We start from the raw sequence: 19,257 nt of genomic DNA, 5'->3' as shown, positions 1-19,257 counted from the left end.
CTTGCAGAAGACCCAGGTGCATTTTCCAGTACCCACCTGGTAGCTCACAACTGGCTGTAACTCCAGTACCCACCTGGTAGCTCACAACTGGCTGTAACTCCAGTACCCACCTGGTAGCTCACAACTGGCTATAACTCCAGTTCCAAGGAATCTGGTGCAGTCTTTCTTTCTTTCTTTCTTTCTTTCTTTCTTTCTTTCTTTCTTTCTTTCTTTCTTTCTTTCTTTCTTTCTTTCTTTCTTTCTTTCTTTCTTTCTTTCTTCCTTCCTTCCTTCCTTCCTTCCTTCCTTCCTTCCTTCCTTCCTTCTTTCTTTCTTTCTTTCTTTCTTTCTTTCTTTCTTTCTTTCTTTCTTTCTTTCTGTCTTTCTTTTTTCCTTTTTTTTGGCCTCTGGCAGGCTTTTGGCCTCTGGCAGGCAGCAAGCACTCACGCAGGGCACATACATACAGTCAAACATGCATATGTAAATATACAAGTCTTAGAGAAGAACACTACACCAACAGATATGTAGTCATGAACTCCCATGCTTCAAATGATGTTGGGTTGACTTAGCACACGATGTACATGGAACCTTACCCACTTTGCACAATCATGGAACCTTACCCACTTTGCACAATCATGTCATGATTGTGGTCCTCATCTGCTCTGCACAGAAGTATTTTACTACACATGAGACAGTTTCCTAGCATGCATTGAGCATTTAATCTAAAATAAACCACTAAACTACTCCTTTTACAGCACATGCTGTTTTCTCTAATTTGTACTCTTCATCATTATCAAGGATAAATAGTTATTAAATGTGTATTGCGTGCCATGCCAACATTGCACTTCACACCTTTCTGCCTTCGTCTGGATCTCTCTAAGGTAAAAAATAAGCTCAGTAAAATCATTACATTTTATCATATTTGGGAAATGATGTTTACAGGATGTGGCAGGAACACGGTTCAGAGCATTTCCTGGAAGTGTTTTCTGTCCGTTTCCATTATTATTGGAAATCCTTTGGAGGAGACACAGGTAGGCTAGACCCTGGTGGGAACTGTTGCTCCTGGGGAAGATCACTTACTTTATTTTACCATGCCTCCATTTTCATCCATAAGATAGGGGATGGTGATAGTGTTCCCATTTGATTAATTTAAGGTTTATAGGGTCCTTATGTGAAAAGCCCTTAGAGCAGTCTCAACACACTGGAGTTATTCATATATCATAGCCCCCTCTTTCTTTCCCCTTCATTTTTGCATTTATCTACACCTTCTCCCTTTCCTTGCACCCATTTAGTGTTAGAAGACTAGAAGCCTCATGATTTTGATTCCTTGATTCTTTAATTGGGCAAAAAGAAAAATCTCTCTCTCTTTCTTTCTCTCTCTCTCTCTCTCTCTCTCTCTCTCTCTCTCTCTCTATATATATATATATATATATATATATATATATGTGTGTGTGTGTGTGTGTGTGTGTGTGTGTGTGTGTGTGTGTGTGACATGGATTTTGTGATCATAAGGACTGGTCCCCAAAATAAGCACCCCAAATCCTTTTCTCACTACCCTTTCTCATCAGTTGCTGGAGTTTCATGAAGTGTTCCTGATTAGACCACCTTACAGGCATGTTTGGCAGCTGCTAGCATCTGGCTAACCCTCCTAGGGGAATTGTCTTAATTTGTATATTTTTTTTAACGTGTGCGAGTCTGTAGTACCTGCACTTGTGTGGGTGCGGAGACCAGAGGTTGACATCATGAGTTTCCTCAGTCACTTTCCACTTTAATTACCAAAGCAGAGACTCCCGCTTGAACTGGGAGCTTGACACTTTAGCTAGTGTGGGTAGCCGGCTGGATCCAGGATCGCCAGTCTCTGTCTCCTGAGTGCTGAGGTAATCGGTGACTTGCCAAGCCCGGTGAATGGACAGGTAAGGCCTGGGGGCTTCAGGTTTTCACAGTAATCCTTTCACTCAGTAAGTCATCTACCCAGGCTCTTAAAAGGTTCTTTATTATTATACCCAATCAAAGGAGGTTATTTTTCCTCTTTATAGCTTGTGAGAGCCATTGAGTCATTTTAAGTTAACTGTGAATCATTGAACAAATTCAGGATTAGATTAGAACAAACATAACTTTGATTCTACTAAGATTCTTGACCTTAATTAAAGTTTGTTTCTTGAGCAAGAAGCTCTGCCTTTTACTCTTTTAAAACATAACGGGGAGCGTGGGGAAAAAAAAAACACATAACATTAAATTGTGTGTGGCATCTCAAATATGTCCATGTCTTTGGAAGATATGTCTTTTGGAAGAGGACATCTTATGATGGCAGATAAATCCAGTTCTTTGGTGTCAACTTATAGATAACTCACACCAACACATGGCTGCTTTTACCGTAATTACTAAGTGACAGCTGATGCATTTACTCTGAGAAGAAAATAACACAATTTTAGGACAGAAGTTCAGTTTAGCTTTAGGCTGTCCTCTTACATCAGCCATCTGTCTTAAATGCAGTATATTCTGACTTTTAAAAATGAGTAAGGCAGTAATTCATTTTTGAAATTCTAATATAATGGGTAAAACACATGACGTTTTATTAAAGTACAAATTGAATAGTTTTTACTTATTAATTTCTTGTTTTAATTTTCTCTCATGTCCTGTCAGAGTAACTTTGAGAAGTCTGTAGACTAACATTTTAGAATTTCACTCTCTTGGGGAAATTAGGCACGTTCATGACAATATACATGTCTAGACTCCAGGTTCCATTAACTTTGAAAAGTCCTAGATTTGGTTCAGAAACAAGGGCCATGCAGTTCACCAGTCTGTGTACTACTGAGGGGGCAGAATAAGGGAAGGATGAAAGTCAGGAAGAGAACTGTATTGCACTTGAGGATATTCTGAGCACGTTAGCACCAAACACACTAAGTCCCTAGTTTCAAATATAATCCAGGGATCATTAGTAGTGGAAAAACTAGTAGCATTTCCTAACTCTGTTGTCCAATTTCCACTTTTCTTCATTGATCTGACAAATATTTATTGGACATCTATCATGTATAAATTATTGAGGGGTCACTGGGGTGAGTGAAGTGAACACAATAGCAAGGTTCCTCACTTCTGAGATGTAAATGCCAACAGAGGGCATAGAAGTAACTAAAATACCAGATGAGCGATCCACTTTCTTATGGAGATAGGGGAGAAATGGCCAGAGAATGGAATCATATTAAAAGAGACAGATGAGCGGGCACTTCCTGCTGTATCCGCATGTTAGTGTGCTCATGGGATTTTCACCTTTCCTGTGGTGATTGTAACAGGTTAATTAAGTAATCAGGAGTTTTATGAATAATTGTTCTGTGTGGGTCTTGTGTGGAAGGTTGTCCTTCTCAGAAAGAGAGAAAGAAAAGTGTTGGAGAAGAAGAGGAGGAGAAGGGAGGAAGGGACAGAGGGGAGGGAAGAAGGAAGGAAGGAAATAAGATAAAGGAGTGGAGGGAAGAAAGGAATGGTATCTGTAGACAATGATGTTCCTTCGGTCCTGGCTAAATGTCTGACTATTGTTTACAGTCTGTTTTAGGATCAGTCTGGATCAATAAAATGCTCGTTTTGTTTAGATTAATTAAAGTTTTATTATTGCTTCTCCCACAGTATGCTTGAATTAAAGGCTATTTTAAAGTAATTTAGCAGAGACATTCTTAAGCACAATAGAAGTAAAATAGGACTAACAACATATTGAAATGTACCGTTAGGCCTTTTGTACAATTGAATAGATCAGTTTATCAACAATATTTCATTAAGCTTTTAAACAGACACTAAATTCAGCAATAATAGCTAGCAGCAAATAAACTTTGATTGGTTCATTTAAACCATCCATGAGTCCTGTGAGGTCAAAATTTCGAGCTACCCCCTTTTCTTATTCTAGTGCTGGGAATTGAACCTAGGCACTTATATATGGTAGGTCACTACTCTACCACCGAGCTGCATCCCAGCCTTCCTTCTGAGACAGTTTCTTTCCTCTGTGTGAAATAATAATTTTTATATTAAAACACTATTTTAGTTTTCATTCAGTCTCTTGGATTTGGAAGAAAAAAATTTTCTCTGCTTTCATTTGCCTTTATTATTTTTATGACCTGTCACCCATATAAATCTATTTCAGTCATGTAATTTAAAAATCACAGCATGCGTTCTTAGTAAAATTCAATCTTAGAAAATGGAATATTTGTGCTTCTAACGAATTTATCAGAAACCCTTGGTTTTGGAGTAATGTTCTATTTGATAATAACTAATTTCATGAACTTTTCACATATCATGAATTACTTTTAAGTTCCATAAAAAATGGTACAGCCTTATTAAATATATGATAGTTTATAGGTAAAAATCTCATTTTAATGAGCTCAAGGAACAGAAAATGTCATTACCGTGGAAGGATATTGATTCCAAAATATCACAATATATTGAAAAATGTGTCAAACCTTACTAAGAATATTTTCCATTTTATACACAGATATTCAAATAAAGGTCATCTTCTCTCACTTCTGCAGCTCACATATTCTTCTTGTTGCTATGCTTGGCGGTGTTGCTATGCTTGGAGTGACTCAGGTGCTGCTCAGTACCAGGCATAGATTTTGGGGGAAACGGAGACTTAAATCCCACTTGGGGTCCAGGTCTGCTTCCAGAGGCTGAGGCCAGAGGTTGATGAGTTACTGGAAGAGTGGTACACAATGAAGGCAGGAAATTCCACTCTACCAATTACTTCCATGTGTTCTTCTTCCTGTTCAGATGAGCTTCCAGAGTGCATTTGTGTGTGAAAAGGGCCGAAGGAGGAGTGGGAGTTACCATCGGGCTCTGCTCCACTAGAATGGAGAGGACACAATAGGTTTTATGTTTTATATTCATGAGAAGACATAATTTTGTGTAATTTTAAGGTTTCTCCAATATGGGTTCTGAGGAAATGGAGCTCCAGACAGCAAGAAGGGGCCTGGTGGCTCTTTATGATTTTGGTATTATGTCTTTGGAAAGCAAAATTAGTTTCTCCCAAAACTGGCTGGCATATCTGGGAACCTCTATGGTCATTTGTCTTTCAGACAGTCACATCTTCACTTTGTAGTCTCCGCTCTTTTAGTCCCTGTATAACCTAATTGTAAGAAAGGAATGGTTGCACATATTTCTGTTGTCAGCACTTAGAGGCCGAGGCTGCAAGGTCATGAGCTTGAGCCCTATAAAACACACAAACAACACCCCCCCCCAAATAAAACCAACCAACCAAAAAATACAACTAACAGAATTTCTTTGACGTTACAAATGTATCTTTACTGAAAATGTGCTCTACTATTTTATACAAATTTATACTTTTTGATTGACAAATACTTTTATATTCATGGAAAACAGTGTGATGTCTCATCTGTGCATACATTATAAAAACTTTGATCAAATTAATCAATATATATGTATATATATGTCCCTACCAAATTATAATTTTTGTATGTGATAAGAATTTTAAAAGTAGACTTTAGTAGTTTTGAAGAACATGTTATTTGTAACTACAACCCTAGACAGTGCAGTTGGTGACTCACACGCTCAGCATGAATGAAGTGTCATGTAGCCTTCCTTTAGCATCATCTTTTATCTTCCCTCTGCTGGGCCCACCCATGTCATCCCTAGCCTCCAGGCACATCACTGTGAAGTACGTAACATTATTAGGAAAAGTGTAAAATACTAACTAGTTGCAAAGATCTGATCACCAGACAAAAGGAGTAAAATACAGGAACCAATGACAAAGAGATAATATTAACAAGAATTTCTAAAGAATTTTGGAAGCAAATTATTTTCATTCCCAATTCCGGGGATTCCTGTTACACTATTCTCTTAATATAAGTCTGTTTTGAAAAAAATCTGCATTTTTTTTATTTTGGTGTAAGTAAACATAAATATCAACAATAGTCTTTGTTTAAATAAAATATGGATTGAACAAATAGACGATACTATCTAACCTTGAAGAATCATTGGTATCATGTGGTAGTGCTTATATTATTAAGACAAGAAGAAAGGCAGTATCTACCCTACTATGCGAACTAAAATGCGCAGGATGTGTGCCACAATGCTCAAAAGAACCATTTCTTGGTGCCATGCTTTGTTTCAATAATTTCACTAATATCCATCATAATTCTATTTTTAGGCAAATCTTTTATCATCATCTTCTACAGCATCTGAGAGTCAACTGGTATGTATCTTGTTCTAAGTTGTTTACCTCCTTTGAACATTCTTATTTCTCAAGACAACTTCTGCTGAAAGAAAGTGAAGAGATAATAAGTTTGCTTACTTGTCTAACAAAATTTATTGATGTTTTAGTGAAGTCACACGATGGCTGCTTTTTAGGTGACTAATACATAAAAAAAATTTATAAACCAAGACTACCACTAACTCTGAGCAGTGGTATTACAAGAGATTGAATTGAGTCAGAAGAAAATGCGGTTTGAGTTTGCAAAGGAGATCACTTCCTGATAAGAGGGATCCAAAAATAGTTCAAGGAGATCAATACAGATAATATGGGGGTAGCTTCTGGATGTGTGGGGATGAAGGGGACTGTCTCCTTTGTAAATTCAACAGAACAACCAGAATCTTCAATCATTCACTACCCAGACCCTCCAGGATAGAATCAATGCTTTCTGACACAGAGAATGAAGCAGTAGCCATAGAAACAAACATTGCAGTTACATCATAAAGTTGACTAGTTTCCACTTTAGATCTGGAAATATTATAATTCTTTTAATTTTAAAATAATTCCTATTTGTTTCTTGAGAGCAATGTTTAGAAGTCAAGAGTGGTTGACCATGCTCATGTAGAAATTCATTCACCACAACATACAAAAGATATATTTTTAGATGTTGATTGATAAAATGCATGTTTGTGGATTGTATTCTACATACACGATATTAAAAATTCTATTTCAAAGGAATACTTGAAAATATACATACATTTAAGTATCAGTTTTATAGAATGAGGTATATCACAAACAAGTTATAAATACAGTAAAACCCACTTAAAAAATCTATTAAAATATTCTGTGTTTCTGTGTATGTATTCTCTAAGAGATATGAAAAATATTACTTTGACTTAATGAGGATGTCTTTGTATTTAATTTAGACCAGTTCTTTAAGGAGTCCAAAGCATGTCTTAACTAAGTTTTAATTTGAGATTTCTTCTGAGGTATAGATGCATTTATAAAGACGTTACAATCAAGAAAATCACAAAAAGTATTGGACTGACACAATCATTCGGTCAAATCATTTGATTTCACCTTGTGACATTTATCCTATATTTAAGATTGCCCAAAACAGATTAAACCAGAAAATAAATATATACATATAGTATCTTATTCTTCAGTGACATTATATCTGATTATAATTTTTTTATTTCCATAAAAAGGTTACCATCATATTCCATGATCAACATTCTTGGGATTCAATTTAGAAAATAGGAATACATAGGAACAATTTTGAAAAATAAAATCACTATAATCACACACACACACACACACACATATATATATGAGTTAATATTTATATGAATTTATAATGCATATGTATTGATGATATAACAAGCAGTTGCATAAATATCTGTCTATATGTGTATACATGTAAATGTGTCTAGCACATAATAAATATTAGAAAATAATATATGTAAGAGTTAAATAACATGAATAAATGTATCACTTTGGAATAAAATAAGCAGTTACTGTGACAATTATTTGAATCAACTATAGGACAGAAATATTGTAAGCTTATGTAAGTGAAAATATGCGACAAATTGTCATACTGGCACAAGTTTAATATCAATCTCAAATGTAGAGATTTGACTTTTGAATGATAAAGTAATTTCAAGCTTTAAAAAATTTTTAACCTGACCGACCTACTGGCTTGTTGTCGTTACAAGTATGCATCTCCAAAGAGTCGTGACTTCAGCTCTTAAAATATTTGCATTCTGGATTTAGGGTCTAGCTCAATGTTGAAGTACTTGTCTAGCATCCATGAGACTCATGTTCAGTCCCCAGCACTTCAAAACACAAGCAGTGTGTGTGTGTGTGTGTGCCCATGCACACACATTATGTATGTTGTTTCCATTGTTTTTTTCTAGGAGCCAAATGATGTAATACTGAACTTGAGAAACTATTTTGGTACTCTGATGAGACTCACCCACAGTATTAGCTTCTCCTCTTTTAATCACCAATATATTAGTTAACAACTGGAAAGGAATCTCTCACTCTAAGTGGAGGTTGGAATAAGGACTGTGCTAGCCTTAAGGGATTTTTATGAGACTCATATAGCACCACAAGCTGTATTCGATATGGTCCTGTAGAAAATGAAGATATTATGATTGCACTCCAAAGCCCTAGATCATCAAAAGATATGAGAAGCCGGCCGGGCGGTGGTGGCGCACGCCTTTAGTCCCAGCACTCGGGAGGCAGAGCCAGGCGGATCTCTGTGAGTTCGAGGCCAGCCTGGACTACCGAGTGAGTTCCAGGAAAGGCGCAAAGCTACACAGAGAGACCCTGTCTCGAAAAACCAAAAAAAAAAAAAAAAAAAAAAAAAAAAAAGATATGAGAAGCCATTTTCATAGGCATCGAAGTGAAAGCTGCAAGAGTCTAATTAGATCATCTAAGGTCATAGCATTAATGTTTATCCTTGTTGTGTGTGGTTTTCAAAAGGAATTATTGTTATTGATTTTTAATAGTTCATGAGGCTTAAGAAACCTCTGTTGAGTAAATTAAGAAATTGGCCTCTGGAGAACTCTTCTCTCCATTGACCACCTGCATGGTCTGGCTCCTCCTGAAGTTTTGCATTGTCTGCTAAATATGAGAACTTAATGAAAAGGTGCAGACAGGGTGAGGGCAGACTGAGCAGGGGCATCAGGGACCCTGGAGCAAACTGGATAGTGCTTCCTGTAGCATATCAAAAGGAACAAGAGGAAACGGAAATCGTTGGCTTGGTTTGAAGCTTGGGTGAAGCTTTCTTAATTCTGGAACTGGACCATCTCAGTGCTAACAAAGATGGGTATGTCCTCTTTTCTCTGCTTGGGAAACAGTTTAGTTTAGACAAGATGGGCAAGATCTGTTTGTTTATTTATTTTTGTTTTATGAGGGAAGCCTAGGTTAGATGACAGTTGGCTCTTTTGCTGTTGGAAGTCCATGTCATTGCAAACCATTCAGTGTTGTTCAGGATGGGCTGCTGAATCTGCAGAGCATACCACAAGAGGTTTAGAAAATAAGCCACATGGCCCCATAGAAGTAAGAGCAAATGCAGTTTACTGGAATGGAATAAAGAAGAGCCTTAAGCTGGCAGTGACTTTGTCTCTGGTTCTGAGTGCCAGCTGTTGTGCCCTGCTTTACTGGGCATGACTCAGCTTTCTGAGGGCCTTTAGGTCCCTGTTGTTGAGAAAGGCTTTTGTGTAGAGCTGATGTCTTCTTTAAACTCAGTTTCTCCTTGACCAGTTTTCTTTGACACAGCACACTTAGGAGCAACAGCATTCATCATGTACGCCTCCTGAGCTGTGACTCACGCTATTGTCTTTCCTTTTCCATCAGAGTAGTTCAATCTGTATTGTGTATAGTTCACAAAACAGTGCCTGAGTCACGGGATGTGCTTTATAATTACCGAAGCCCGTGTTTAGTTTTATACAGTTGTTATGGTAGTTATAAAACTTTGGAAAAAAAACCAGTAAATAGATGTTTTCATGACTTGTGTAGATTATTTACAGTTGATAGTCTATATAAATTCAAAATTCTCTTATTTTTTTCTTTACAAATTTCTTTCATGTTTCTCATTGCATTAAACTCCCATAATTACCTTGTGCCATCTCAGTGGTCTCATAGCATAAAAATGAACTGCTTTTCATTCTCAGGAGGTTTACCATATACTGCAAGATTTTGAGATCTGAGATATTTATTTGAAAGGAAAATGAGCATAAGTATAAGATTCAAGTACATAATATTGCTGATGGGGTAGAGTCAGTTACCACTCACTGATTGAATGAGTGAATTGTTACATAAATAGATTAGACAATGCTTCTTTTATCTACAATTTTATATTGTAGATAATTGTGGATTCCTAGGAGCCTTTTTGCTGCAAAGTATCTAAGGAAAAAAAATCAACTCCTTTTTTTTTTATTTTGCAAAACAATTCAGTTCTACATATCAGCCACGGATTCCCTTGTTCTCCCCCCTCCGGCCCCCCTCACCTTCCCCCCCCAGCCCACCCCCCCCATTCCCACCTCCTCCAGGGCAAAGCCTTCCCCGAGGAGGACTGAGATCAACCTGGTAGACACAGTCCAGGCAGGTCCAGTCCCCTCCTCCCAGGCCGAGCCAAGCGACCCTGCATAGGCCCCAGGTTTCAAACAGCCAACTCATGCAATGAGCACAGGACCCGGTCCCACTGCCTGGATGCCTTCCAAACAGATCAAGCCAATCAACTGTCTCACCCATTCAGAGGGCCTGATCCAGTTGGGGACCCCTCAGCCATTGGTTCATAGTTCATGTGTTTCCATTTGTTTGGCTATTTGTAAACCAAGGTTGGATAAAAATCAACTTCTGAATGGAGAGAAGACAGAAGCAAACAGAAACAAGTAACTATCAGGTCACTTTAAAAATGTTCTAATCCATCAAATCAGTTGAGCTTCTAGCAGGTCCACAGTGGTTGCTGTGTGCTATTCCATTCCTATTTACTGTCGTGTAAATCTTATGAGTCAAAAACATGAGCTCACAGACTTGAAAACCGGGTCCCTGTTATGTTTTTTGTTCCCCATCATATCACCTTATAATTTACTACTGTAGCTACAGGCAACCTATCATCCCATTTGTTGAAGTTACTAATTTAGGAAAGAGGTTGCTCTAAGAAGCCATCATTTAAAAATGTTGGCAACAAATTTGCTAGGTCATTGCTGGCAGTAAATCTCCAACTTTGGTCTATAGCCAGAGGCAGTATCAACTTGCTGTCATAAAATTATGATTCTAAGTTCTCAAGCCTGAAAAAAATCCAATTTTATGTGCCCTAGTAGCAGTGCTCAAGCAAAAATTTACATATGATAGATGTAAACACAAATAAATAGCAGCTTTAGACTAATGTCTTTCAGCACCACCACCCCAAATCTTGATAACGAACTCCCATAACTCTATTCTTTCCATCTCAGACTTTTTCTCACAGAAGGATAACAGTAGAGTGAGATATGATATAAGTTCTACCTCACTCCTCATTTGTGTTTTCCAGAAATACAAATACAAATATGACATCATCATTTTTTTTTAATGAAAGCATCTGTAGGTTCCATAACCTGCATGGCTTTGGCTTTGGGTTGACCTGACTGGGGTGACATGAAATGAAGAAATGATAGGTACACATAAGGAAAACCTGGGATTGAATGGGCCGTACACTCAGATGGAGACACTCAAGTAGCAGCCTGGAAACTGAGTGCATTTATTTTACTATCTCCAGCATGAAGAAGGAAGGGGCAGGCTAGCTAATCTGGGTAGGAGGACCTGAGGGGAGCAATTGCAGCTGCAGTCATCCTGGAGGAGGAAGCTGCAGTTGCTCTTTTCTGCATGTATTGTTTACCTCCATACCTGGACCAGGGGAAGGCCTTGTTATTGCTCTAAGCCTGACCTGAAGAAGGATTTGCCATGGATCTGAGGTGTCAGGGTCCTTGACATGGTTTATGTTCATGTCAATAATACACATTCACTCAGGACTTCATCCACTCACCACATATGACTGAGGGAGTGCATATTTGTGGGGTGGTGCATATATGGGTGTCTGTATATGCATATTTGAGGCCAATGGAGCACCACAGATGTAATTCTCAGGAATGCCACCCACTTCGTTTGAGACAATGTTTCTCTCTTGCCTAGAGCTCACTATTTGGGCTAGACTGGTTGGACAGCAAGCTCCAGGCATCTTCTTGTCTCCACATCCTTTGATTTGGATTACAAGTGTGTAGGCAACCGTGGTGACAATTTTATGTGGGTTCTGGGGAATCCAATTCAGGTCTTCAGAGATCTCTGGCCTCATGGAGCTTGTGTTGTAGTAGATAGAGCAAGACAAGGAACACATCCACAGATGTCAGATGGCGGCAAATGTAACAGGGTGGTAGAGATGAACATTTTATATGGCTGGTCAGGAGACAGCTCTCCGGTAAGGTGATGTTTGAGCATATACTTGAAATAAAATCCACAGATAGGACAGAGCAAGTGAAAACTCCTGCAGAGGGTTCCCAGTGGGTGAGTGGCAGTGAGTCATAGTCAGGGAACTTGAGTGAGTGTGCTGGTGTGAGAGGTATAGCAGCAGAGGACAAGTTGGAAAGGGAAAAGCTAGTTGAAGACAGGGAAGATCAGGCACTGAAAGATCTTTGCCACGAGAAGGGCAAACGAACCTTTGAAAGATCAATTGACATGATTTGATATGGAAGTGAGTGGCATTGTTTGGAAGTTGAATGGCACGATGTAATTTACACTATAGTTACTCCATGGAGTGCTTGCTTAGACTGTGAACCCTGAGTTAAGAGTTGTGTTATATCCATCGCCACAGACACTACAGTTTTGGGAGAGGTCTCCTTTGTCAGAATAGGTCCTAATAGCTTCAGAGAGATGTGTCTTCAGAGTTCACAAACAGGTGTTTTCTTTTTGAGGTGCTTCAGAATATTTAAATCTAGAGTAATTCATTTCTCAGTCAGCTATTCGCATCAGCTAACTCTCCCTCTGTCTGGAGACTGTTCTTTCAATGTTCTGGGCATCAACTGTGTGAAAAGGTCCTTTCAATTTTACCACGTATTTCAGACAAAAAATTACAGAATCTTGTTTTCTGACGTAACTGGAGAGATATGTGTCTGTCTGTCAAGGCTGGTCATTTGATATTCTACAAGTGACAAGAGACCCTCTGTGGATGGATTTAGTTGTTGGACAGTGACAATTTTACAGTAACTCACTTTTTATGGACTCTTCTAATCTGATTCATCTAATTTTCTTTATATTTGTTTGCACACAGACTTAGCAAATTAGATTTGCAAAAATTAAGGAAATCCTTCAAGAGAACTCCTACTTGATGTCCAAGGATAACAAATTACTTTGAGCAAAGAGAAAACAGAGATGAGAAATTTATAAAGAATAGCCTTCTCTTCTTCCATGGGAGACAAAAAACCCCTATGAACAAGTTTGTCTGGAATGGCAATGCCAGCCCCAGCTGAGCAGCTCATTTGATAGACACTCTAGTCTAGTGCCTTATAGTTTTTACTTTGCACACAAATTATCTAGGGATCTTTTAACGTGCAGTCATATGTCAAGGATGGTTCTAAGGTCTGTACCATGTGATCGATTCTCAGGTGGTGCTCACAATTGCAGGTCTATGGGCCCTATTCTGAGTGGCAAGGCACTAGGAAACTTCTTGAATGGAGGAACCATGAGCTTGCTTTGTGCTGTAATTTCATGTTGAGAAAATGTAAATTTCATGATCATTTGCCATAAAGAAACAACATATTAGGAAGAGCAGAAAGGAAGTCCCTGTGGAAGAGCCTCCTGTGTGCCCATGTTAACTCTTGCTTCATCATGTATGTTAAAGGCTTTCTGAAGTATATACTGAAACTACATTTGGATGATAGATTTGAGTACATTGACACAAGGCTGATGCAGTAATATTATGTGGTGTCATTCCAAAAGAGACAGGGACATTAGGAATATAATGTGGCACTACCCATTATGAAAGGACACAGTTAAGGATTAGAATTATAACACTTCATGTGGTTCAATATATCAAATGGCTTTTCCAAGATTATGTAGTCTAATACCTGCATTTCAGAAATGAAAATCTGTGTCCTGATCCTCCCCTCATCCTGCTATCATGCTTTGTTAATCAAATCTAGAGACTGAATATTTTAGACTCATTGAGATGTGTGTGTATGTGCATATATATATATATATATATATATATATATATATATATATATATATACATACATACATCAGACCTGGAAAACATGGGGTTCCATAATGTTCCAGGAACATTTAGAAGATCTAGTGGGAAAAAAAGGAGAAGGACAGAATGATGCCGTGCTGGTTCAAAAGCGGGTTGGTAATAGAAATGAAGAGATTAAATCAATCTAAATGGAATAAAAAATGGAAGGATTTCACTGATGTTATAGGGAAGCAGGTGTTTTAAAAAGATTTTTAGTTCCTTTCTCCTGTTCTCTCTGTTGCCAAGGTACAGGGGCATGAAAAATCACAAACCTGATCATTGGACCAACTGACCTAGATGTAGATCTTGGTTCACATATTAACTGGAAGACTTCTGACTTTCTATCTTGAAAGCTCTTACAGTGTTTGTGAAAAATCAACATATAACCCTTAGTGCTCTTATGTAGATGAGCTATGGATTCAGGGTGTCTAGAAGAGTGAGGTGTTCTTTAGCTCCCAAATAGCCCACAAAGCTTTGAACTGGCTGTAAAGGGTGTAGAACAAGAGCAGGAGGCATGGGGCACCCTCAAATTGATTTGTTGTGTACAATGACTAGAGTTTTTTATTTTTTTATTTTTTTTTTTTCGAGACAGGGTTTCTCTGTGTAGCTTTGCGCCTTTCCTGGAACTCACTCTGTAGCCCAGGCTGGACTCGAACTCACAGAGATCCGCCTGCCTCTGCCTCCCAAGTGCTGGGATTAAAGGTGTGTGCCACCACCGCCTGGCTATGACTAGAGTTTTTAACTGACCAATAGTGAGAGAATTTGGAAGCTATGATAAAGGTCATATGATGGGGAACGTGAACACTATCAAAGACAATCTCTGTCTGTTTTTTTCCCTTCCTCTGGTTTCCACTTATGGCTATAAAATACTGACAATTATACCAAATCATGGTACAGAAGCAAAATTAAAAACAAAGAAAGAGGCAATGCACAATTTAAGAAAAAGCAATCTGTGCAAACCAAGTTAGCAATAAAGAACATGGACGACTCAGATACTTCAGGTAGGCAAAGTCAGAGATTCATTTTTTAATAATAATGAAAAGAGGAAAAACTGCACAGCACCGAGGAAACAGGAAATAAGGCCCAATAATCGTCTAGAAATCAGAAGGCCACTATATCCAAGAAAGTAAGGCCACACAGAAAGTAAGGAGCAGAAAGCTTGGCAGAGAAGCAACGTGAGGTGTCAGTAACTGACTGTGATACTGAATGTATTGCATTTAAGATTTCACACCTTGAAAAGTTTCCTTCCTTTGTTCTATTTTTTTACATTATTTTAAAATTTTAGTGTGTGTGTGTGTGTGTGTGTGTGTGTGTGTGTGTATGTGTGTGTGTGTGTGTATGTGTGTGTGTGTGTGTGTGTGTGTGTGTGTGTGTGTGTGTGCGCGCGCGTGCACAGAGGACAACTGATGGGAGTTGTTAACTTCTACCATGTGGGTTTTGGGGATTGCATTCAGATTGTCTGGCTAAACAGCAACCTCCTTTGCTCTGAACCATCTCACTGGCCCAAACTGATCTCTTTTCTGATCTCATTCTTGAAGGTGGTCACAAGTCTAGGCCAATATAACTCAAAACATCTGCTAGAAATACAGGAAATGAGACAGCCATGTTTCTCTGGCGCAGAGATTCTCTACCATATCAAATTCCGCTAGGCAGTGTTTCCCTCTCTGTGTGCTGACACCTGGCTTAAACTCCTAAAGTTCCATGTTGGTTTGGGCATGTGTGAGGTTGTTTGGATTTCCTATATTGATTTCATGAAGAAAGTACAGGAATATGAGAAGAGGGAAGGAGAAATTAGCAGGGACCCTCATGGAAAAGAAGGACTTGTGTACAACATAGGGTCATGGTCCCAGGACCAGGGAGTAGAATTGGAGACTGCCTGAGTGGTGTTCTTACGCTGTTCGCTTGAGGAATAGTGTTCTCACACTTGTTAAATCACTGGATACTACTGGCTCATTTTTTGTCTCTGGAGATAAATGAGTTTCTTAAGTCAGAGCTATTTCTCAGGCTGGAGAAGAAAAGCACTTTCTCAATCTGTGTTTCCCCACTTGGTGTGTACATGGACAACAACTAGGGAAATAGCAACTGAAAAAAGTATTAGAGAGAGACATTTATTCAAGACTCAAAATACATCAAGTGCTTTATAGAGCAGAGAGAGAGATGTAGTCTCCTAAGGCTTAACTTGTGAGCACCAGGTTTGACTAGGCAGGGCTAATTTACAGTTTTCTGGGAAGAATGGGCTTAAGAAGAATGATTACAGAGGAGAGCTCAAACAAAGAGGGGCACTCTTTCTTTTTATTGAATTTTTACTTGGCATGGTTTCAAAACAGATCAATCATTTGGTGGTATTTGACAGTGTCACGAGATTTTACACTTGGTGAAACATTTAGAAATTGCCCCAAGTGAAAGAAACTCCCTCTCATATTGTCAGTGACTACAGTTTTATGAGTTCACAGTGACTGATGTGTTCATTAGGGCTATTCTGATACAAACTACATCAGTGTATAAGGAGAGGACAGTCCTGGGGAAGCCCAGCTGGACCACATGGGTGCTTTGGCCTTCATCTAGGGCTTTCCACTTTGGGTAGCAGCTTCACAAAGCTTCATTTCAGTAGATCTAACTTTTAAGTGAAATTAGGGCATGTTACAGCTCCTGCATCGACACACAGTAATTGCAGGTAACCCAGACCTCTCTATCACATTCTATTTTCCTTCTAGATCTAGTTCAGCCATATGTAATATGAGTGTGGCTTATACATAATGTGGGTGGACTTTCCAAGGTCCTCTATATCTATACTGTACATTGCAGAACAGGCACTCAAAAAACATTTGTCAAATGAAGGGTAGAGGAACATGTTTGGTGTGGTTTTGCAATTTCATATTGTGATAGGAGATCTTTATGACTTAGTTGCTACTGTAATCAATGAACTAATTGATTACAATTTGTTAACAATTATATTGATTTTTTTAACACTTAGTTACATTGTTAAAATAATCTAATTTCTGGGATGCTTTATCTATGATTTCAAATCACTTCAGATTTCAAAAGAAAAATTTTGTGAGAGCATTTGGGTAACAACAATAATAATACTCATTTTTAATAGTGTTTTTTCACCTCCATTTTAAAAATATTTCTCCTTCATGAAGACTAAGCCTGGAGTAATTCGCCCAGTACCTGTCAAATCCAAACTACTACTGAGAAAGGAGGAAGAAGTTTATGAACCCAACCCCTTCAGTAAATACCTTGAAGACAACAGTAGCCTGTTTTCTGAGCAGGTGAGTATACATATAATAAAGTATTTTGTATTACAAGTGCCTGTATAAAGTAACAATAATATATGTGTAAGAAAATATGTTTAATAGGTTCTACCCCTGGAAAATGGAAAAGATCACTGTGTATACAAATAGAAATTCTTTATTAATCAAGGGGGGTATTTTGAAGCACCTCAAAGTTTTCTCTAAAAGAAAACACTCTTGACCCAGGGAAGGTACTGGGTGGGAAACTACACCATTCATCTCGAGACCTCACAAGCATGCTGTGGGTAGCCACATGGCACTGAATTATTATTTCTGAGACAGCTTATTTTTGAGAATATATGATATTTTAGATTTGTTAGAGTTGACAAAAATTCCATTGTCCAGATTTGTATTAGCATAGTAGGTTTGAGGGGTAATGCAATTCTTCTAGCTTGAGAGTACTAATTACTTTATAGGGCTCAAGTCATTTCACAACTGGTTGTAGAGAATGTGTACTCTATTTGCATTTTATGTGCTGAATGCTGGAGAAGAGAGAAAAGAAAACTGTCAGTGGGGACTTTATATAATAATAGGACAATATGGCAATATACATACACATAATATAAAACTCCAGGGCCTAGAGAGATGGCTCAGCAGTTAAGAGTACTCACTGCTGCTGCTGAGGACCTAGGGTCAGATTCCAGCACCCACATGGTAGCTCACAACTGTCTGTAACTTTATTTCTAGGTCTCTGATACTTCCTTATGGCTTCCTTGAGTACTGCATGCACTTACATGTTGCAAGCCAAACTCTTCTATACATAAAATAAAAAAATAAGTTAAATCTTTAAAATCTACATAAAACTTTATTTTGCCACCAAAGAGAAATTGTACATCTCTATTTGTGTTATTAAATGCAACAAATAGGCATGAGCTGTACAATTTTTAATCTTAAATATTAAGTGGATAAGCAATGTAAAATGAAAAATGCTGGATGAAATCAGAACATGTAAACTCATCACATTTTATAATCTATAATGAATAGGTTTATAAAAGAACGTAAGTATAATATCTTCTTTAAACATTAATTTAAAAGTGATAGCTAGTAACAATCTTAAAATTTAAATTACATTTGTGTTTGTAAGATATAAGGAATGTTTCATGTGCCATGTGTGAGCTCTTTGACGTTTGGAAATACTGCTTTCCCCAGCTTCAGTTTCTTAACATGTACAGTAAGCCATGGGGACCAAGTCCTTTTCATGGATCCCTTAAACTCCAAGATTTGGGTTAGTTTAAATGATTGATTAACCCTGAATGGCTCTGAAGTCTTTATGTAGCTTTGAAAAGGGTCATCATATTTTCTCATGGAGAGTCATTGATTTTACACATAGAATGAGGTGGAGATGACTGAACAGTGTCCAGCTGTGATCCAGCCTCCTGAGAGGCTGAGGTGGTAGGACCTCCTGATGCTTGAGTTGAAGTCCAGATTTGACAGCATGGTGAGATTTCATCTCAGAACTGAGAGGAAAATTAATATTAAAACATTTTCCAGTTATTTATGTTCCGTTTGTAAGACTGCTCTAAGTTTGAACCTTTAAAGAGGTTTAGAGGCAGCCTGTTTTCATTTTGGGGAGAAATCTTATTGGTATGTAATTTATCATGGTTAATTCTATATATTACAGAAATAGAAATTTCTGTTAGGAAATCAGATTTCATTGTCCATAAAAGCACATATAAAATACCTATTGTTTGTACAAAACTAATATTTTTGAAGATTAATGTGATATTTGGATTAGGAATTCATTGTGGACAGGTTATTAGAATATAATGTAGTATTTATATGGAAATGAACTACAGATGTTAAAATGAATTTCACATATAATTATCCATGCAAATTATATCCCTCAAAATTTGATTAACTGCTATAAAATAAAGATTTTTACTTTTTATATAATCTTGAAACTTAATTTTTCTTCAAGCAAGCTCCCTTGTAACATATCAGGTTAATTTGTCTGTAATTTATCACCTTCATTGTCTTGTGCAATGATGAATTCCATTTATAGTGCAGAAAATTCTTGTCATTAA

At 37.8% G+C, this 19,257-nt stretch overlaps 1 protein-coding gene across 24 annotated transcripts in view; it reads left to right on the top strand.

The window, feature by feature from the left end:
• Window positions 1-19,257, top strand: part of Mlip (muscular LMNA interacting protein) — a 231,365-nt gene that overhangs the window by 150,067 nt on the left and 62,041 nt on the right. For 21 of the 24 annotated variants that reach the window (XM_052714917.1, XM_052714916.1, XM_052714920.1 and 18 more), the window contains 2 exons: window positions 6,125-6,169; window positions 17,084-17,212. The exons of 1 other annotated variant lie outside the window; for it this stretch is intronic. In XM_052714917.1, the coding sequence (XP_052570877.1) occupies window positions 6,125-6,169; window positions 17,084-17,212 (174 nt within the window). The remainder of the gene's footprint in view (window positions 1-6,124; window positions 6,170-17,083; window positions 17,213-19,257) is intronic. 2 more of the 24 variants (XM_052714914.1, XM_052714918.1) reach the window with 1 other exon arrangement.

The sequence above is a fragment of the Peromyscus californicus genome, unplaced genomic scaffold (assembly GCF_007827085.1).
Source record: "Peromyscus californicus insignis strain IS unplaced genomic scaffold, ASM782708v3 Scaffold_11__1_contigs__length_118956290, whole genome shotgun sequence".
Lineage (NCBI taxonomy): Eukaryota > Metazoa > Chordata > Mammalia > Rodentia > Cricetidae > Peromyscus > Peromyscus californicus.
This window is presented reverse-complemented; position numbering and strand designations above follow the sequence as displayed.